The sequence below is a fragment of the Grampus griseus genome (assembly GCF_964374135.1).
Source record: "Grampus griseus genome assembly, chromosome: 5".
NCBI lineage: Eukaryota > Metazoa > Chordata > Mammalia > Artiodactyla > Delphinidae > Grampus > Grampus griseus.
The window spans coordinates 30589802-30612711 of record NC_138998.1 but is presented as its reverse complement, the minus strand read 5'-3'; the positions used below and the strand labels follow the sequence as shown (position 1 = coordinate 30612711).

At 37.3% G+C, this 22910-nt stretch overlaps 1 protein-coding gene across 3 annotated transcripts in view; it reads left to right on the top strand.

Moving 5' to 3' along the window:
* The window catches only part of PPP2R3A (protein phosphatase 2 regulatory subunit B''alpha), a 223888-nt gene that overhangs the window by 134822 nt on the left and 66156 nt on the right, over window positions 1-22910 (top strand). For all 3 annotated transcript variants that reach the window (XM_082654434.1, XM_082654435.1, XM_082654436.1), the window contains 4 exons: window positions 6696-6782; window positions 10651-10807; window positions 22302-22350; window positions 22809-22898. In XM_082654434.1, coding sequence (XP_082510560.1) covers window positions 6696-6782; window positions 10651-10807; window positions 22302-22350; window positions 22809-22898 — 383 coding nt within the window. The remainder of the gene's footprint in view (window positions 1-6695; window positions 6783-10650; window positions 10808-22301; window positions 22351-22808; window positions 22899-22910) is intronic.

Sequence of the window (22910 nt, the reverse complement as noted above, 5' to 3'; positions counted from 1 at the left end):
CCTCCAGTGTTTCCCCATCTCATCACTCTGCTTCAGCAACAACAGCCTGCCTTCTCTCTGTTCCTGGAATAGACCAAACCTGCTTCTGCCTCAGGTGCTTTGTTCTTACTCTTTCCTCTGCCTGGAATGCTCTTCCTACAGATTTCCACATGACTCACTCCCTCACTTCATCCAGATGTGTGCTCAGACATTCCCTTCTTAGTGAGACCTTCCCTGATCACCCTCTGCCTTCTTCACCCTTCTTCTCCCTGTCCCCTCCCTCTACACTTCTGTTCCTTTGTTCTGCTTTATTTTCCTTCTTAGCGCCTATATCACTGATATGTAATTTTTTTGTTTATTGTCCATCTCCTTCTCTATAACATAAACTCCATGAGAGGAGGGACTTTGTCTATATTTAGATGTTGCTATATCTCCAATGCCTAGAATAGTACCTGGCACATAATAGATACACAGTAAGTATTTATTGAGTGAATACGTGAAGTTATTCATGCTTAAGAATTCTATACATAACCCTGGTTTCAATTCCAATAGGAATTATTGGGTTCTGATTGCTGACTGTTCTATAAACTAAGGACGTATTAATAGTATATTAGAATCTCAAGAATTAGAAAAGATGTTAAAGATAATCTAGTCCAACCTTCTACCAATTCAGAGAATGCTGTCTACAGAGCAACCTTTTATTGGAATTTGTTCTTAGAAAAGATATTAAAGAACAGAATTATAAAAGAGATAAATTTTCCTTCTATACACTTTCTAGTTTGGTATTTATTGAAGTATGATCGCTGGACCTATGATGGTCTATAGTCATCTAGCAAGTGGCCCCCAGGAAGTTTTAGGAAGAGTGCAAAGCCATGAAACCGTTTTGTTCGCATATAATTCACATTTTCTGAGAAATGCTAGTATGTTAGTCGTTGAACAAAAAGAACTACATAGGTCAATTAACAGGATCCAATTAATTATTGCTGCTGACATATTTGCATGGCATTTGCATATTATTGTTTACATTTCTTAAATTTATGCTTTATTGTTAGTATTATGCTGCTTTATCCCCAGTTCACAAAAATGAATCCAGTATAGCTGATTCACTTTGTTGTAAGCAGAAACTAATACAACTTTGTAAATCAACTATACTCCAATAAAAATTTTTTTAAAAATGAATCCATTGCTCAGTAGTAGTCATTAAAGTGTAAAATACTTGTGAAATAATGATAATGGGGCAACTCAAAACATCATAACGTAAGTAGTAAATAAGATCTAACTGAGAATACAGAATGTGAATCTGTATGTCCTGAGATAAGTGTACCTACTGTTGTGATAATCTCATACTACCCTCCAAAACAGAAAGATGCAAATTAAAAGCATCATACTGAATACCTAGAAACAATTTTATTGGACTGGTTATCTGTTCTACCCAGTGCCTTTTCTATTATGAAATTTGGTCAGATAATGACATGAAGTCATTGAAAGTTTTAGGTTATTTCAGAGTACAGTGAATTTTTCTATAAAAAATACAAAATAAGCTTTCTAGTATGAAATTAATTAATTTTGTGGCATAGAAGTAACCAAATTAGAGAAGTGTCATTCTCTACCCTGCTCATGGCAAAGATAACAGTATTTCCAAGAAACTTACAAAGATCAGCCTCAGAATTAATGACAGATATCTCAAAAAAAGCAAAATTAATTTATCATATGACCCTATTGAATATATACTCTCAGTGGCATACAGTATAGGACAATTAACATATTTTGTTTGCATGGTAGAGTTATTCAGTTATTTCACTTTACAGTTGGAAGAAACTGCTTACACAGTGTATGACTCAAGTATTAGCTTATGTGTGGCACATATACAATGAAGAAAATTTGGGCAACTTTTATTTTCCATTTATCACTGAAAACCTATGCTACAGGAAAAGACTTTTTATTTGTTTGTTTAGTTAAATATTTTGTCAGCTGTTTTAGAATGGAAAGGCAGAACACCAAATTTACATATAGCAAAAAAGGACATCACTACCTAAATAAGGGATTATACCCGGAGTCACTCCACGTTCTCCTTTATTTCCAGAGAAGAGTTGGCAAGTGAGAAATGAGCCTCTTGATATCAAATGAAAATGAGAATTGGAAATACCAGCAAATTGTAGCCCTTGAGTTTGCAGGTTTGCATACCATGCAAAGAAATTGCCAGTGAATAAGGCTCTGCTTATCCTTACTGGCATATGCTGACTTTTGAGGAAAGAGGTACTCATGTGAGGTTTTAAAATTAGTGATAATATTGAAAATACTTTTTTGTGATATTCGTGCTGGCAGTAAAGATATTTCTGTGGCTTGCTCAGATGGTGTCTTAGTGGTGTATTCAGTGTCTTGATTGGCCTGAATCTATCACTCCAGGCTGAAATGTCAGGATTTTCATTGTTGAGGACAAGGTAGTGATATTTCCTAAAATGGCTAAACTGGTGGAAACTGCTCATCACTAATAGCTTAACTCTTTCCCCTTGAGAACGTTTCCTCTTGACAGAGAACGAAATCATTTTTATTAGATAGTTTTGTTTAAGTCCAAGTTCTGCAGAAGACCATGAAGAAATACTTTTCAGAGCCATAGTAACTAGAGTGGATCAGTAACCCATTCACACACACACACACCCCCCCCCCCCACACACACACACCGCCTAATAGAAGAGCCAGGCTTCCAGCATTGAGTTGTTCATGTGCATTAAAGTCATCTACAAAGAGCAATCTCTGTAATTTCTGTGTCTGCATTTGATCTGCTTATCAAAAACTCTGACAGAACCACCAAACACATACTTCTATTCCTGGTGACCTCTACTTGTGAATTAGAGGTTTCCACTTCAGTAGATATAAAGAAAAAGAAAGGAGACTGACTTACAATTCAAATTGTCAAGTTGACTAGAGATTCCTTGGTGAAAAATTATCAAATTTCATTTCTCTCACTGATAGTAAACAGTTATTCTTAGTATTATTAATTTTTACATTTTTTTGATATTTTTAAATTTTTGATTAATTTCTTTTTAAAAACCTAAAACTGGTAGACCAAAAAAGTTAGGGGGGAAAAAAACAACTGTAATTAATGTAGAACCAGCAGTTACATGCTCTCACCACTAGATGGTGCCCCTACCTCGATAAGCTAAAATGCTGAATCAGTTGTGTGGAAACCAATAAATGTGCTGATGTAAGGGGCCACTGAATAAGGAGATTTAGGCTATGGAAAAATGGAATACAGGTACATTTTATTACAGTATGAGACAAATAGGTTAGCAGAGGCTAAAAATAGGAAATTACTTAACATTCAAAATGTTTATGAATTTTAAAAATTCTCTCAAAAGAACAAAAGATGAAGAAAAGAATAAAATAAAAATAAATACAGATTAAAGTTTTATAATTTTAAGTGTTATATAGTACCTCCATAAGTAATATAAAATATTTGAGGGGTATATATATACAAAATTTAGACAGACAGGAAACTTAGACTTTAATATAAATTTACGTTCAAAATCAAGAAATAAGGACAAAAATCTAATAATGTGCAACAAAGAAAAGTTTGGTGTAATAATATGTATTGAAATTGACTTTAACTTGAGAGCGAAGACATGGAACTATGATAAGAGATATTCTTAATTTTTATTTTCATATATATAATTTCTGGCCTAAAATCCTCCATCTTTTTTATAGGAACTTTTGTGAAGCTAGTGCTAAAAATACAGTGTTGAATAAAACACATTCTCTGCCCTGAAGCACCTCACTCAGAGTCTGAGTGACTGGGGCCAGTAGAGAAGTTGTAGACACCAGCTAGTCCCAGCTCCCACCTAACACGGAATCCTGTGAGCTTCTGCCTAAATAATTGTGGTGAGAAGAAACCTCACTACTTCATACAACCCATTGCTTCATAAGGCTAATGTTAGGAAACTCTTGTTTACATTGAAGCATTTCTAACCAGTAAGGGCATTTCTATCCAGTAATTCTAGTAGTTCCAGTTCTATTTCTACCCTCTGATGCAGTACAAAAAATATCAGCTTCTTATTCCACCTGATAACCATTCAGATCATGGTCACATCCATACTGTAGTCTTATTTTTTCCTCAAGAGTAAACACAACTACATTAGTAGTATCTTTCACAATAATTTTGTATACAGTTCCCTGTTTTATATTTTCTGTACATCTTATATGCAATCTATCTATAAATCATAGACAACAGTACTGATTTTATGTAAAATATTAATTAGAGAACTTTCCTAGGTTAGTATCCATCTGCTGTTCAAAACTCTGGATAGAGTTATTCAATTAGCTATGAATCCAACCCATATGTCTCTATCACAAATATAACATGAAAGTCTTTGTCACACAGCTTTCCAATCTCATTAATTTATCAAGCAATTTTCCAAAGAAGATATACAGATGGCCAACAGGTACATGAAAAGATGTTTAACATTACTAATCAGGGAAATTCAAATCAAAACTAAAGTGAGATATCACCTCACACTTGTTAGAATGGCTATCATCAAAAAGACAAGAAATAACAAGGATGTGGAAAAAAGGGAACTCATGTGCAGTCTTGGTGGGAATGTAAATTGGTGCAGCCAATGGAGGTTCCTCAAAAAAACTAAAATAGAATTACTGTATGATCCAGCAATTCTGCTTCTGGGTATTTATACAAAGGAAATGGAAACAGTAACTTGAAAAGATACATGCACCCCTGTGTTACTGTGTCATTATTTATAATAGCCAATAAATGGAAACAACCTAAGTGTTCATCCACAGATGAATGGATAAAGAAGATGTGGAATACAATGGAATATTGCTCAGCCATAAAAAAAGAGTGAAATCCTGCCATTTGCAACACCATGGATGGACCTTGAGGGCATTATGCTAAGTGAAATAAGTCAGAGAAAGACAAATACTGTATGATATAAATCTTAAAAAAAAAAAAAAAGAACGCTCACAAACACAGAGAACAGATTGGGAGCTGCCAGAGGCAGGAGGTGGGGAGAAGGGAATCAAAAGGTATAAACTTCCAGTTGTAAAATAAATTAGTCATGGGGATGTAATTTACAGCATGGTGACTATAGTTCATAATACTGTACTGAATATTTGAACGTTACCAAGAAAGTAAATCTTAAAAGTTCTCATCACAAGAAAGAAAAATTCTGTAACTGTGGAAACGGATGTTCACTAGACTTATTGTGGCGATTATTTCACAATATATACAAATATCAAATCATTATGTTGTACACCTAAAACTAATATAATGTATGTTAATTATACCTCAGTTTTTTAAATTATCATGCAGTTATTGACCACCTGATGATATAGGCAGAGCAACATATCAGGCACTGGGATGCAAGTGAAAAGAGATCAGGTTCCTTAGAATTTGGAGGTGATGACAATCAGGTGTACCTGTGTTGAGAATATAACCACAGGATGACCGAAGGAGACTCAGGTGACATCAGGAGCACAGAAGACAGCTCGACCCAAGTGCCTGTGCTGGGGCTTCCTATGGAGTTGGTAACTGAGCTAGATGCTGAAGGGTTGGGGGGAGTTAGCACCGGTAGCGAGATGGGGTGAGGCGTGCCGGGCAGCACAAGTCTGGACCTTCATCCTGAGGCTACTTTTTTCCTGTTACTTTTGGGAATCACTCTCTTTGATAAGGAATCCAGAAACAGAATAGTGGTTTGGTTCCTCATTAGGCCTACTCTTAGGATAGATGTCCAAATGTCTTCTCTTTTTTGTTCTTCTTGCACTAAAATAGCCTAAAAAGGGGATCTAACCTCTTCTATGATTAAAAACCACCAAGGTTACAGGATTTCCATATCATTAGATAATCAAAACTAAAGCCGAAGTACTAAAAAAGCTGCTTAACTGCTCTTCTCACCCTTGCTTCCTTTCGAAGAAGAAAAGAAAAAAAAGAAAAAAACCCTAATAGGTCAAGTGCAAATTAAATGGGTGGAAATAACCCCAGGTAAAAGTGTTAAGAATGCACTGTGGCCTCCTACCTCCAGGATTGCAGCCTGTCTTCCTTCTCCAGTCCTCCCCTACACAACAGCACATACATCCTCAATTTCAGACACCTTTGCTACCCATCCTCCTTCTCTCCCATCTTGTCCAGGGTCTTCTCCAGAGTTTCACCTTTGTTAAACTTATTAAAACACTAGTTAGTAACAAAACTGTTCACGCCTAAATAAGGACTCGGGATATAAACTATCCCAGGTGTATCTGAGTTTCCAGAGAGAGTTCAGAAGTCTTCAAAACTCCAATGGATAAGGCTATAATAACCAGAATATGCCCTCTTGAATCATACCATGTTGGCAGCCATTCTTCTGACCCAGTAATTGTTAAGCCACCCCAGTGCAGATTTCCCACCTCATATGCCTTCCAGAAACATCTAGCCTAATAAGCACTACTTGAATCCCTATATGAGAGGTAAAAATGAAAGTGACATGTAGGCACCTGGGAAATGCCGACTTGTGAGCAAAGAATTTTTTTATTCTCAGAATTATAAGGGCAGATGCAAACTATATGGATGTAGACTTTTTTAATATAGTATTAATTTTTACTAGAAATTACACTTGATATAATCAAAAGGCCAAAACTTAGCTTGGTTCAAAGAATGTTCATAAGATGGCCTTTGATAAAGTAATAGATATCTTTAATGTTTTTATTTGGTTTTGTTTTCCTTTTGGAACCAGGTTATTCAGAGAATATTCTACACAGTCAACAGATCTTGGAGTGGAAAAATTACTGCAACAGAGATAAGAAAAAGCAACTTTTTGCAAGTATGCCTCTCATTGAAATTCATACATAAGGAGCAATTTAAATAATAATCTTACTTCATTTAACAAATATTTGAGTGCTTATTATGTGCAAAGCCCTGTCACTACTTTCAGTCGTTAAGCAGTTATCAGATACCTGGAAGGTGTTGGGGGAACAAAGATGAATAACAAGAAATTTTTGCATCAGGGCATGCACTGTGGAGGAAAAGAGAAAAGGGCACAGACAGCCACACCTGACTTGAAAAATTCCACGGAAATATATCATAAACATGCAGTGAAGGCTTCACAGTAGGACTGGCATGTGATCTTGACCTTAGAGATATCAGGAGTTTACCAAGATAAAGAAATCAAAAGAAAAGGGGATTCCAGATAGAGGAAGCAGCATAAACAAAGGCCCAGAAGCATGAAAGTGGCCCGTTCAGGAACTGCAGAACAGTCTTAAGTGGCCACAGGCTCCAAGGAGAGTGACCAGTGATGAGGCCTGAGGGGTGAGACAGGGCCAGGTTGGGAAGGGCCTTGCAAAAGAAATGGAGGAATTTCAACTTGTTCCTTTTAGCAGTGACTCTTTATCCATCTCCTGCTAGAGAAAAATACTAAAAATTCCTTTTAAGAAAGAATGCATTTCATTCAATTATTTTATTTATTTTACCAAATGAGAAAGTACTGACCACTAGTGGGAGCCTTTAACCGAGGCAATCTTCATGCCTGATTGTTCAAGATCTTCTATTAACCTAAAGAAAGTAGAATTGGTCACACTTGAAAGGAAATGAAATATTTTACTTTAAGTAAATCATACTAAATGAAGCTTAAGCAAATAATACAACCTTATTTACACTCTGTTTTTCCCATCTTCATCTGGGACAGACAAAGTAATGAAGACTTGGCAAAATTAGCAAACCATAATAAATATGCAAACACTTTTTATTCTAATAAATGAAAAGTCATCATCACGGTCATTATTAATATTTACTGAACACCTGGTGTCTGCCTGGGCTCTCAAGAGGTAATGTGGTATGGGTTGAGATGGCAAGAATTCCATTAAAAAGGCCTTCCTTACACCTTAAGAATGATAGGGGCTTCCCTGGTGACACAGTGGTTAAGAATCTGCCTGCCAATGCAGGGGACACGGGTTTGAGCCCTGGTCCGGGAGAATCCCACATGCCGCAGAGCAACTAAGCCTGTGCGCCACAACTACTGAGCCTGCTCTCTAGAGTCCCATGAGCCACAACTACTGAAGCCCGCATGCCTAAAGCCTGTGCTCCACAGCAAGAGAAGCTCACACACTGCAACAAAGAGTAGCCCTCACTACCCACAACTAGAGAAAGCCCACGTGCAGCAACAAAGACCCAATGCAGCCAAACATAAATTAATTTTTTAAAAATGATAATAATCCCTCACATTCCTGAAGCACATTAGAGTTTTGTATTTCTAGATCATTATTATAATCCATATTTTTTTTACTGATGGTAAAATTCATATGGTTGAATGACTTGGATAAGATCACACAGCAAAATAAGTGGTTGAACTGGAAATAGAACTCAAGTGTTCTGCTTCCCTCTATTTTCTTCCCTACCCCTCTCCTTAGTCTTCCTCTTAGTACATGAAGGTATGCTCATAAAATATTCAAATAACATAAACATATATAGAATAATAAGCAGAGGTCACTATCTCTTCACCCTGCCATTTCACTCCCTTTACCAGAGGGAACCCATGTTATCTGTGGTTTTATTCCTCTGTATATGTGTGTGTGTGTGTGTGGAGTATATATTGTATGTGTGGAGTATATAGTTTTGTTCTGTGTGGCTGCTTTTTTGAATTATTTTTAATATGTGAGACCATACTTATTATTCTGTTAACTTTTTTTAACTTAACAGTATGTCTTGATGTTTTTTCATTTCCATTCATATAAATCTATCTCATTCCTTTAACTATTGTGTAATCTGGCATGGCTGTACTGTAATTACATACTTCTCTACTGAAGATGTTCAATTCGCTTTCATTATCTCCCTATTACAATAATGCAGTGAACATCCTTATACTTTCCTCTTGTGTGTATATGAGTAAGAATTTCTCTAAAATAGAGTACTGGAGGGAAAATCCTGGATCAAATGGCACGTGCTTTTTTTTTTTGCAGTACGTGGGCCTCTCACTGTTGTGGCCTCTCCCATTGCGGAGCACAGGCTCCGGACGTGCAGGCTCAGTGGCCGTGGCTCACGGGCTCAGCCGCTCCACGGCATGTGGGATCTTCCCGGACCGGGGCACGAACCCATGTCCCCTGCATCGGCAGGCGGAGTCTCAACCACTGCACCACCCGGGAAGCCCGGCATGTGCATTTTTAATTTGATAGATCCTGCCAAGTTACCCTACTAAATGCCTGCACTAGTTCATACTTAAATGTACATACTCACCAACAGCAGAAGTTATTCATTTTTTTCATTTTATGACAGTCCAGTAGATGAAAATGAGAGCTCCCTGCTTCTCAAGATATTTGTTTTATTGTACATATTCTGTGTGTACATTTATACACATTAAAGAGCATCTTATAAAAAAAAACATTACAAGCAAGTTTGGAAAACAGAAGAAAAAGCGTATTTTACCACTCTAATAAAACTAATATTCTTGTATGTGTTCGTCTAGTCTCATTCATATGCATATTTGGATTTTAGAATTTAATATAGTTCTTAATGTGTACAATCTTATATCCTGTATTTTGCACTTACCATGTCATGATTTTCCTTTGTTTCTATATAGACTTTATAATTTTTACTGGCTGCAAAATCTTTCATTGAGTGGCTTTTACCATAATTTGGAATTCAAGGTGAAAAACATTATAAGAAAGATGACTATTTCATAATACAAGAGTATTACTTTGATAAAAATTATTTTCTAAAATGTAAATACTGGAAATCCAAAATTCCATTTTATTTTCTTTTTAAGATTTAGCTAGTACATGTTTTAACCTTGCTTTTAAATTTTACTTCAGACTTCTCTCTTAATGGACAGCATATACCTAGATCTGCTTTTGGGGTTTGGGTTTTATTCTCAATCTGAAAATCTTTTAATAGGGAGATTTAACTCATTTACCTTTGTTGTGACTGTTGATATATCTTGTCTTATTTCTGTCATCTCACTTTGTTTTTTCTATTTCCTAAGTTTCCTTATGGTTTATCTTTTTTCTGACTCTTCCTAAAAACATCTTCATTTATCTGCCCACTTATATGATAATTTGGCTTATTATAAGAATTCTGGGCTCAAAAATCACTGTTTCTGGTGTTTTCCCTAGGGGCACACAGTGAGTCAGGGGAGACCGAGGCTTATTTCCAGCTCAGGGCCCTGCAGCTCTACCCTCCATGCCTTCTATGCCAGGCTACCCCACACTATCACAGTGGTATAAATAAGTCACCTTTATGGTAAACTTGATGCCATTACAAAACCAAACCCTGCATGTGGATGCCCACTTTTCATAATAGAATAGATAGAAGATCAGTCTTTTAACTTTGAAAAGTTAAAAGTAATGTGAGTTTATGGCCATGTAATTAAAAGTCTGTTGTCTGATTGTTCTGTGCTTGCTAGTCTGGGGACCTCTGACAGGCTGCAGTCCCCTTGGTGATAGCTCTTCCCTTTCCCTGCTTTTAAATCCTCCGTAGCATCTAAGTCTTTGCTAAGAATATTACAGAGCACGTAAATGCTTATAGGTTGATCAATTGATTAAAAGGTAGGATGAGGTTGCCTACTAAATTTCCTGGTTTGGTACCAAAACCAAAATTTTTAATTCAGTTTAGAGTAAAACTTAACTGGGATCTATATAATGGCCAAAGCTGGGTCTTCATATTTTTAAAATAAATTAATCCTTCTATTCATACCATTTCAGACTCTAGCACTTTTGGAAGAAGAGGAAGATATAAACCAAATCACAGATTATTTCTCCTATGAACACTTCTATGTTATTTATTGTAAATTCTGGGAACTAGATAGTGATCATGACCTCTACGTCAGCCAGGCCGATCTGTCTCGATACAATGACCAGGGTGAGTGTTTCTATGGATGTTGACTTTACTATTTTGAAGAAGGCAAGAGTTAAATTGTGCTCATTCATTATGGGGAATTCCCGTTTCTTAAATCCTGTATCTAATCAAGTCCTCTTGAAAGGGCCAAGAATTTTTAAGTAGAAGTGAGTGAAGGTACTAATTTTTTATTTAGAAACCAGATTTAGGAGAAGGGGTTTGGAGGTAAGTAAGAAATTAGAGTCTTAGTTTTGATGAATGGGTGAGTCTTTATAGTGATGCTTATTTTCTGATGATGAACTGAATAAGAACCACATCTATGTAAAGTTTATTTGAAAGAGAATGTATATACACCTTTATAAATTCTCATTTTACAGTATTTATAAACAACCAAGGATGAAAATGATGTTTCTAACTTGCCAGTGTTTTAAAGGATTCAAAAAACCTTTTCTGGCATTTAGTTCTAGAAAAGGTATTTTCTCTGCAGGTGAATTTTGTGTGCTTTCTTTTGTCAGAAAACAAAAAATTACATATTACATGATATTACCCTTCTTACTTCATTTTGATCAGTAGTAAACTTAGAACCTGTTTCCTGCTGATTTAATATTCTTAACCAAGCACCAAGATACATTGATTCATTCTTCTCTCATAAGATTGTCCCTGTTCTGTTCTTAAATGTCTTCTCAGATACTGTGGATTTTTTTAATAAGCCCTTAGCCTTTTAGATGTAGCAAAGTACAAATCTTAAATAAATACTTTGAATTTTGCTTCTGATATTTGGTATATCTGTGACTAGTAGTATACATCTTAAGAAAAGTTTCATTCTATATGTCAGTTTTCATAGAACTTTCCATTTTAAGAAACAGAGTTCTAGCTCACAAAACTCAGGTGCCAACCAGGCATCAAGAGGAAATACTAAATTGTACTTATTTGATAAACAAGCATTTTAGTATTGTATTCTTCCTTCAAGTACAGATGTACCTCGTTTTATTACACTTTGCTTTATTGAATTTTGCAGATAGAGCATTTTTTACAAATTGAATGTTTGGGGCAGCCCCGCATTGAGCAAGTCTATCGGTGCCATTTTTCCAGCAGTATTTGTTCACTTCATGTCTCTGTGTCACATTTTGGTAATTCTCACAATATTTCAAAACGTTTTCATTATTGTTATATTTTTTATGGTGATCTGTGATCAGTGATCTTTGATGTAACTATTGTAATAGTTTTGGGGGACCATGAACCACACCTGTATGACAGCAAGCTTAATTGATAACTGTTGTTTGTGTCGGGCCTCCATATTCCCTGAGACACAACAATATTGAAATTAGGCAAATTAATAGCCCTACAGTGGCCTCTAAGTGTCCAAGTAAAAGGGAGAGTGGCACATCTCTCACTTTAAATCAAAAGCTAGAAAGCTTAGAGGGGAAGGCACGTTGAAAGAAAGGACAGGCTGAAAGCTAGGCCTCTTGTGCCAACAGTTAGCCAAGTAGTGAATGAATGTGAAGGAAAAGCTCTCAAAGGAAATTAAAAGTGCTATTCCAGTGAACACATGAATAAGAAAGTGAAACTGGGAATTCCCTGGCTGTCTAGTGGTTAGGACTTGGTGCTTTCACTGCCCAGGTTCAATCCCTGGTTGGGGAACTAAGATCCCACAAGCTGCATGATGTGGTTAAGAAAAAAAAAAAGTGAAACAGCCTTGTTTGCTGATACGTAGAAAGTTTTAGTAGTCTGGATAGAAAAACACACCAGCTACAACATTCTCTTAAGCCAGAGCCTAATCCAGAGCAAGGCCCTAACTCTCTTCAATTCTGTGAAGGCTGAGAGAGGTAAGGGAGCTTCAGGAGAAAAGTTTGAAACTAGCAGAGGTTGGTTCATGAGGTTTAAGGAAAGAAGCCATCTCTATAATATGAAAGTACACGGTGAAGCAGCAGGTTACCCAGAAGATCTAGCTAAGATAATGAAGGTGGCTACACTAAACATCAGATTTTCAATGTAGATGAAACAGCTTTCTATTGGAAGCAAAAGCCATCTAGGACTTTCATAGCTAGAGAGGAGAAGTCAGTGCCTGGCTTCAAAGCATCAAAGGACAGGCTGACTCTCTCATTAGGGGCTAATGCAATGCAGGTGGTGACTAAGTTGAAGCCAGTGCTCACCATTCCAAAAATCCTACAGCCCTTAAGAATTATGCTAAATCTCTTCTGCCTGTGCTTTACAAATGCAACAACAAACCGTGGATGACAGCACATCTGATTAAAACATGGTTTTCTAAATATTTTAAGCCCACTGTCGAGACCTACTGCTCAGGAAAAAAAGATTCCTTTCAAAATATGACCCTGATTGGAGAGGACTGGCGGTGTGAACACAGCATGAAGGGGTTAGTGCACCACGGCTAGCTGGGAGGGAGTCCGGGAAAAAGTCTGGACCTGTCGAAGAGACAAGAGACTTTTTCTTGCCTCTTTGTTTCCTGGTGCGCGAGGAGAGGGGATTAAGAGCGCTGCTTAAAGGAGCTCCAGAGACGGGCACAAGCCGCGGCTAAAAGCGCAGACCCCAGAGATGGGCATGAGACGCTAAGGCTGCTGCTGCCGCTACCAAGAAGCCTGTGTGCGAACACAGGTCACTCTCCACACCTCCTTCTGGGGAGCCTGTGCAGCCCGCCACTGCCAGGGTCCCGGGATCCAGGGACAACTTCCCCAGGAGAACGCACGGCATGCCTCAGTTTGGTGCAATGTCCTGCCGGCCTCTGACACCGCAGGCTCGCCCAGCATCCACACCCAACCCTCCCCCCGGCCTGAGTGAGCCAGAGCCCCCGAATCAGCAACTCCTTTAACCCCGTCCTGTCTCAGCGAAGAACAGACACACTCTGGCAACCTACACGCCAAGGCAGGGCCAAATCCAAAGCTGAACCCCGGGAGCTGTGTGAACAAAGAAGAGAAAGGGAAATCTCTCCCAGCAGCCTCAGGAGCAGCGGATTAAATCTACACAATCAACTTGATGTACCCTGCATCTGTGGAATACCTGAATAGACAATGATTCATCCCAAATTGAGGAGGTGGACTTTGAGAGCAAGATTTATTATTTTTTCCCCTTTTCCTCTTTTTTTGAGTGTGTATGTGTATGCTTCTGTGTGAGATTTTGTCTGTATAGCTTTGCTTTCACCATTTGTCTTAGGTCCATTTTTTTTTTTACTATTTAAAAAATTTTTTTTCTTAATTGTTTTTTTATTTTAATAACTATATTTTATTTTACCTTACTTTATTTTCTTTTATGCTCTTTCTTTCTTTCTACTTTTTCTCCCTTTTATTCTGAGCCATGTGGATGAAAGGCTCTTGGTGCTGCAGCCAGGAGTCACTGCTGTGCCTCTGAGGTGGGAGAGCCAACTTCAGGACACTGGTCCACAAGAGACCTCCCAGCTCCATGTAATATCAAATGGCGAAAATCTCCCAGAGATCTCCATCTCAACACCAACACCCAGCTACACTCAACGACCATCAAGCTACAGTGCTGGAAACCCTATGCCAAACAACTAGCAAGACAGGAACACAACCCCAACCATTAGCAGAGAGGCTGCCTAAAATCATAATAAGTCCACAGACACCCCAAAACACACCACCAGACGTGGACCTGCCCACCAGGAAGACAAGATCCAGCCTCATTCACCAGAACACAGGCACTAGTCCCCTCCACCAGGAAGCCTACATAACCCACTGAACCAACTTTAGCCACTGGGAACACACACCAAACAGAACGGGAACTATGAACCTGCAGCCTGCAAAAAGGAGACCCCAAACACAGTAAGATAAGCAAAATGAGAAGACAGAAAAACACACAGCAGATGAAGGAGGAAGATAAAAACCCACCAGACCTAACAAATGAAGAGGAAATAGGCAGTCTACCTGAAAAAGAATTCAGAATAATGATAGTAAAGATGATCCAAAATCTTGGAAATAGAATAGAGAAAATGCAAGAAACATATAACAAGGACCTAGAAGAACTAAAGATGAAACAAGCAATGATGAACAGCACAATAAATGAAATTAAAAATACTCTAGATGGGATCAATAGCAGAATAACTGAGGCAGAAGAACGGATAAGTGACCTGGAAGATAAACTAGTGGAAATAACTACTGCAGAGCAGAATAAAGAAAAAAGAATGAAAAGAACTGAGGACAGTCTCAGAGACCTCTGGGACAACATTAAACACACCAACATTTGAATTATAGGGGTTCCAGAAGAAGAAGAGAAAAAGAAAGGGACTGAGAAAATATTTGAAGAGATTATAGTTGAAAACTTCCCTACTATGGGAAAGGAAATAGTTAATCAAGTCCAGGAAGCACAGAGTGTCCCATACAGGATAAATCCAAGGAGAAACACACCAAGACACATATTGATCAAACTGTCAAAAATTGAATACAAATGAAAACATATTAAAAGCAGCAAGGGAAAAATAACAAATAACACACAAGGGAATCCCCATAAGGTTAACAGCTGATCTTTCAGCAGAAACTCTGCAAGCCAGAAGGGACTGGCAGGGCATATTTAAAGTGATGAAGGAGAAAAAACTACAACCAAGATTACTCTACCCAGCAAGGATCTCATTCAGATTTGATGGAGAAATTAAAACCTTTACAGACAAGCAAAAGCTGAGAGAGTTCAGCAACACCAAACCAGCTTTACAACAAATGCTAAAGGATCTTCTCTAGGCAAGAAACACAAGAGAAGGAAAAGACCTGTAATGACAAACCCAAAACAATTTTAAAAATGGGAATAGGAACATACATGTTGATAATTACCTTAAATGTAAATGAATTAAATGCTCCCACCGAAAGACACAGACTGGCTGAATGGATACAAAAACAAGACCCATATATATGCTGTCTACAAGAGACCCACTTCAGACCTAGAGACACATACAGACAAAGTGAGGAGATGGAAAAAGATATTCCATGCAAATAGAAACCAAAAGAAACCTGGAGTACCAATTCTCATATCAGACAAAAGAGACTTTAAAATAAAGACAATTAGAAGAGACAAAGAAGGACAATACATAATTATCAAGGGATCAATCCAAGAAGAAGATAAAACAATTGTAAATATTTATGCACCTAACATAGGAGCAACTCAATACATAAGGCAAATACTAACAGCCATAAAAGGGGAAATCAACAGTAACACATTCATAGTAGGGGACTTTAACATCCCACTTTCACCAATGGACAGATCATCCAAAATGAAAATACATAAGGAAACACACGCTTTAACTGATACAGTAAAAAAGATGGACTTAATTGATATTTATAGGACATTCCATCCAAAAACAACAGAATACACATTTTTCTCAAGTGCTCATGGAACATTCTCCAGGATAGATCATATCTTGGGTCACAAATCAAGCCTTGGTAAATATAAGAAAATTGAAATTGTATCAAGTATCTTTTCTGACCACAACGCTATGAGACTAGATATCAATTACAGGAAAAGATCTGTAAAAAATACAAACACTTGGAGGCTAAACAATACACTACTTAATAACGAAGTGATCACTGAAGAAATCAAAGAGGAAATCAAAAACCACCTAGAAACAAATGACAATGGAGACACGATGACCCAAAACCTATGGGATGCAGCAAAAGCAGTTCTAAGAGGGAAGTATATAGCAATACAATCCTACCTTAAGAAACAGGAAACATCTCGAATAAACAACCTAACCTTGCACCTAAAGCAATTAGAGAAAGAAGAACAAAAAACCCCAAAGTTAGCAGAAGGAAAAAAATCATAAAGATCAGATGAGAAATAAATGAAAAAGAAATGAAGGAAACTATAGCAAAGATCAATAAAACTAAAAGTGGTTCTTTGAGAAGATAAACAAAATTGATAAACCATTAGCCAGACTCATCAAGAAAAAAAGGGAGAAGACTCAAATCAATAGAATTAGAATTGGAAAAGGAGAAGTAACAACTGACACTGCAGAAATACAAAAGATCATGAGAGATTACTACAAGCAACTCTATGCCAATAAAATGGACAACCTGGAAGAAATGGACAAATTCTTAGAAATGCACAACCTGCCAAGACTGAATCAGGAAGAAATAGAAAATTAGAACAGGCCAATCACAAGCACTGAAATGGAAACTGTGATTAAAAACCTTCCAACAAACAAAAGCCCAGGACCAGATGGCTTCACAGGTGAATTCTATCAAACATTTAGAGAAGAGCTAACACCTATCCTTCTCAAACTCTTCCAAAATATAGCAGAGGGAGGAACACTTCCAAACTCATTCTATGAGACCATCATCACCCTGATACCAAAACCAGACAAGGATGTCACAAAGAAAGAAAACTACAGGCCAATATCACTGATGAACATAGATGCAAAAATCCTCAACAAAATACCAGCAAACAGAATCCAACAGCACATTAAAAGCATCATACACCATGATCAAGTGGGGTTTATTCCAGGCATGCAAGGATTCTTAAATATATGCAAATCAATCAGTGTGATACACCATATTAACAAATTGAAGGAGAAAAACCATATGGTCATCTCAATAGATGCAGAGAAAGCTTTTGACAAAATTCAACACCCATTTATGATAAAAACCCTGCAGAAAGTAGGCATAGAGGGAACTTTCTTCAACATAATAAAGGCCATATATGAGAAACCCACAGCCAACATCGTCCTCAGTGCTGAAAACCTGAAAGCATTTCCACTAAGATCAGGAACAAGACAAGGTTGCCCACTCTCACCACTTTTATTCAACACAGTTTTGGAAGTTTTAGCCACAGCAATTAGAGAAGAAAAGGAAATAAGAGAATCCAAATCGGAAAAGAAGAAGTAAAGCTGACACTGTTTGCAGATGACATGATACTGTACATAGAGAATCCTAAAGATGCTACCAGGAAACTACTAGAGCTAATCAATGAATTCGGTAGAGTAGCAGGATACAAAATTAATGCACAGAAATCTCTTGCATTCCTATACACTAATGATGAAAAATCTGAAAGTGTAATCAAGAAAACACTCCCATTTACCATTGCAACAAAAAGAATAAAATATCTAGGAATAAACCTACTTAAGGAGACAAAAGACCTGTATGCAGAAAATTATAAGACACTGATGAAAGAAATTAAGGATGGTACAAATAGATGGAGAGATATACCATGTTCTTGGATTGGAAGAATCAACATTGTGAAAATGACTCTACTACCCAAAGCAATCTACAGATTCAATGCAATCCCTATCAAACTCCCACTGGCATTTTTCACAGAACTAGAACAAAAAATTTCACAATTTGTATGGAAACACAAAAGACCCCGAATAACCAAAGCAATCTTGAGAATGAATAACAGAGCTGGAGGAATCAGGCTCCCTGACTTCAGACTATACTACAAAGCTACAGTAATCAAAACAGTATGGCACTGGCACAAAAACAGAAATACAGATCAATGGAACAGGATAGAAAGTCCAGAGATAAACCCACGCACATATGGTCACCTTATCTTTGATAAAGGAGGCAGGAATGTACAGTGGAGAAAGGACAGCCTCTTCAGTAAGTGGTGCTGGGAAAATTGGACAGGTACATGTAAAAGTATGATATCAGATCACTCCCTAACACCATATACAAAAATAAGCTCAAAATGGATTAAAGACCTAAATGTAACGCCAGAAACTATCAAACTCTTAGAGGAAAATATAGGCAGAGCACTCTATGACATAAATCACAGCAAGATCCTTTTTGACCACCTCCTAGAGAAATAGGAATAAAAACAAAAATAAACAAATGGGACCTAATGAAGCTTCAAAGCTTTTGCACAGAAAAGGAAACCATAAACAAGACCAAAAGACAACCCTCAGAATGGGAGAAAATATTTGCAAATGAAGAAGTTGACAAAGGATTAATCTCCAAAATTTACAGCCAGCTCATGCAGCTCAATAACAAAAAAACAAACAACCCAATCCAAAAATGGGCAGAAGACCTAAATAGACATTTGTCCAAAGAAGATATACAGACTGCCAACAAACACATGGAAGAATGCTCAACATCATTAATCATTAGAGAAATGCAAATCAAAACTACAGTGAGATATTATCTCACACCAGTCAGAATGGCCATCATCAAAAAATCTAGAAACAATAAATGCTGGAGAGGGTGTGGAGAAAAGGGAACACTCTTGCACTGCTGCTGGGAATGTGAATTGGTACAGCCACTATGGAGAACAGTATGGAGGTTCGTTAAAAAACTACAAATAGAACTACCATATGACCCAGCAATCCCACTACTGGGCATATACCCTGAGAAAACTATAATTCAAAAAGAGTCATGTACCAAAATATTCATTGCAGCTCTATTTACAATAGCTAGGAGATGGAAACAACCTAAGTGTCCATCTTTGGATGAATGGATAAAGAAGATGTGGCACATATATACAATGGAATATTACTCAGCCATAAAAATAAACGAAATTGAGGTATTTGTAATGAGGTGGACGGACCTAGAGTCTGTCATACAGAGTGAAGTAAGTCAGAAAAAGAAAGACAAATACCGTATGCTAACACATATATATGGAATTTAAGAAAAAAAAATGTCATGAAGAACCTAGGGGTAAGACAGCAATAAAGACACAGACCTACTAGAGAATGGACTTGAGGACATGGGTAGGGGGAAGGGTAGGCTGTGACAAAGTGAGGGAGTGTCATGGACATATATATACACTACCAAACGTAAAATAGATAGCTAGTGGGAAGCAGCCGCATAGCACAGGGAGATCAGCTCGGTGCTTTGTGACCACCTAGAGGGGTGGGATAGGGAGGGTGGGAGGGAGGGAGACGCAAGAGGGAAGAGATATGGGAACATATGTATAGCTGATTCACTTTGTTATAAAGCAGAAACTAACACACCATTGTAAAGCAATTATACTCCAAGAAAGATGTAAAAAAAAAAAAAATGACCCTAATTGACAATGCATCTGATCACCCAAGAGCTCTGATGGAGCTGTACAATGAGATTAATGTTGTTTACATGCCTGCTGACACAACATCCATTCTGTAGCCCATGGATCAAAGAGTAGTTTCAACTTTCAAGTCTTATTCAAGAAATACGTTTCATAAGACTATAGCTACCATAGGTAATGATTCCTTTGATGGATCTGCGCAAAGTCCACTGAAAACGTACTGTAAAGGATCACCATTCTAGATGCCGTTAAGAACATTCATGATTCATGTGAAGAGGTCAAAATATCAACATGAACAGGAGTTTGGAAGAAGTTGATTCCAGTCCTCATGGATGTCTTTGAGGGGTTCAAGATTTCAGTGGAGGAAGTAACTGCAGATGTGGTAGAAACAGAGAGAGAACTAGAATTAGAAGAGGAGCCTGAAGATGTGACTGATTTGCTGCAAATCTCATGATAAAACTAACAGATGAGGAGTTGCTGCTGATGGATGAGCAAAGAGAGCAGCTTCTGGAGATGGAATCTACTCCTAGTAAAGATGCTGTGAAGATTGTTGAAATGACAACAAAGGACTTAGAATATTATATAAACTTAGTTGATAAAGCAGCAGCAAGTTTTGAGAGGATTGTCTCCTATTTTGAAAGAACTTCTGCTGTGGATAAAATGCTATCAAACAGCACTGCATGTAACAGAGAAATCATTTGCGAAAGGACGAGTCGATCTATGTGGCAGATTTCATTGTCGTCTTATTTTAAGAAATTGCCACAGTCACCCCAGCCTTCGACAGCCAGCACCCTGATCAGTCAGCAGCCATCGACATTGAGGCAAGACCCTCCGCCAGCAAAGAGATTACAGTTTGCTGAAGGCTCAGATGATGGTTAGCATTTTTAGCAATAAAGTATTTTTAATTAAGTTATGTGTATTGATTTTTTAAGACATAATGCTGTTGCACACTTAATAGACTATAGTATAGAATAAACATAACTCATATGCAGTGGGAAACCAAAAAATTCATGTGACTCACTTTATTGTGACATTCACTTTATTGAGGTGGCCTGGAACTGAACCCACAATATCTCTGAGGTATGCCTATAGTCATACCTTCCTGTTACAAGAATAGCATAAAGATGGAGATATTTATAGGGGTGTCAGGCCAACCTTGTTAGCTATGCACCTTCTAATTACCAGTGGCCAGATCATCTGTATAACGTGAGCTAGTCTCCAGAGGTCATACAAAACCTGTGGGCTCTAAAGCGCCTTCTCTGGCTGGCATAACCAAGTTCTCATTAAGCCCTAAAATATTGTATATACACATACAGTAACTCATTAGAGGCATGTTAAAGGAATGAAGTCCAGAAAAGCAGGCATCTAGGCCTGCATAATGCAGGAGCCACTGAAACTCTGTGTAATTGCCCACCCACTAATCTGTCCTTAATAGGACAACATGATCTTAAGTTTTAGGAGCTTAAACTTTCCAACTCTAAAGAAACATGTTCAAAAAGACTTTAGCTTCAGAATTAAATACCATTGCCTTTCCTATATAGCCCTCTTCTGTTCTATTTCCTCTTATTTTCAAATTATTAACCCCATAAACCAGTGCTCAACAAACTCTAGGGGGCCCTTATTCAACATTTGGTATGTGGCCAGGAATGGCAGTTCTGACACTCATATTCTCAGCATTCTTCAACCAAATTAATTAACCTTTATGTTGACTGTACCTAACGCTGTGCAGAAGAGTTAGAGCTGGTAGCTGTTAACTCTAATGATACCAACACTGGTTCTGAAGTTTTAGTGTGCATGCCATTGCCTGGGGCACTTGTTAAAAAGAACAGATTCCTATCCTCACTACATCCCTAGGTCTGAGATCCACTGTTATCTCCCTTTTTTTAACTAATGATTTTGGTTACTTTGAACTCACAATGAGGTATGCTGATATAGATTACCTAGGATCTATCATCAAAAGCAACATACTATCTTAAGATATAATCATCCCTCTGAATAAAACTTACTGATGGAATTTATTTAAAAATTGTATGTTATATCATGTTATATCCTGGATTTTTATAGGATGAGAATATAAGAAAAGTATTTGTGGTATGTTTTAGTATCTTTTATAAAATTCTACCTGAAAAACGGTTCTCCGTTGTTTTACTCAAATTCCCCAACAATCAGTTCCCCCCCTTGGATTTAATGCTAGGATAAAATCTGTCTTGTTTTAGGGGAAAAGTTGTCTGGTCTCATTAGATAACAAGATCAATACAAATTTTGTACATTTTTGTCTTAGTTCTCAGGATATTCGGAACCAATTCGATGCTCAACTATATTAATATATCCCACCTGTCAGGCACATCCATTTGCCTGTTCTTTTTTAAATGATTGATTGATTGACAGAGTAAGCCATCTCAAATTCCTGCTTTCAAGAAGTATGTTATACATAAGTAAAAATTTACTCATATTCTCATCATGGAAGATTATTAAGTTTTAGCTTGTGGCTACTTGAAAATAAATTTGCCAAAAATATTGCCTTTTGGAGCATGTTTTAACTAGCTTTGTACTTTTTATTTACATTTAGCTTCATCAAACAGGATTATTGAAAGGATATTCTCTGGGGCAGTAACAAGGTAAGAAAAAGCATCTGAGTTTTAAAATGAACTACAAGTAATGCTTAACAATGTCATTTTAGCAAGGCTTCCTGCATAATTTGTCAGTGCTGTAGGTCAGATAATACCCTACAAAACATGCAGTTGTGGCTTCATACAAGATGGCGGTAATTCTTTAATACATGGGCATTAGTCCTTTATCTAAATACAGGTAAAAGTATTTAACCTGCTGATTATTTGTATTCAAATTAGAAACCAGATTTCTTTCTTCATATCTACAAATACTTTCTGATTTCATCCTCTAGGCATTTGAAAATAAGATAGGCAATGCAAGGGGTTGCCCTTTGTGAGGTTTCCAGCATTCTATTTTTTTTTAACTTAATTTCCAAAGAAATGTTACTTTATTTCTTAGTCTCTCATAGTACTAAATTTATCTGAGTAATTGCTCAGGAAACTTTATAACCATGTGTTTTCTTCAGGGGAAAAACAGTACAGAAAGAGGGAAGAATGAGCTATGCAGATTTTGTTTGGTTTTTGATTTCTGAGGAAGACAAAAGGAACCCCACCAGGTATGACTTCTG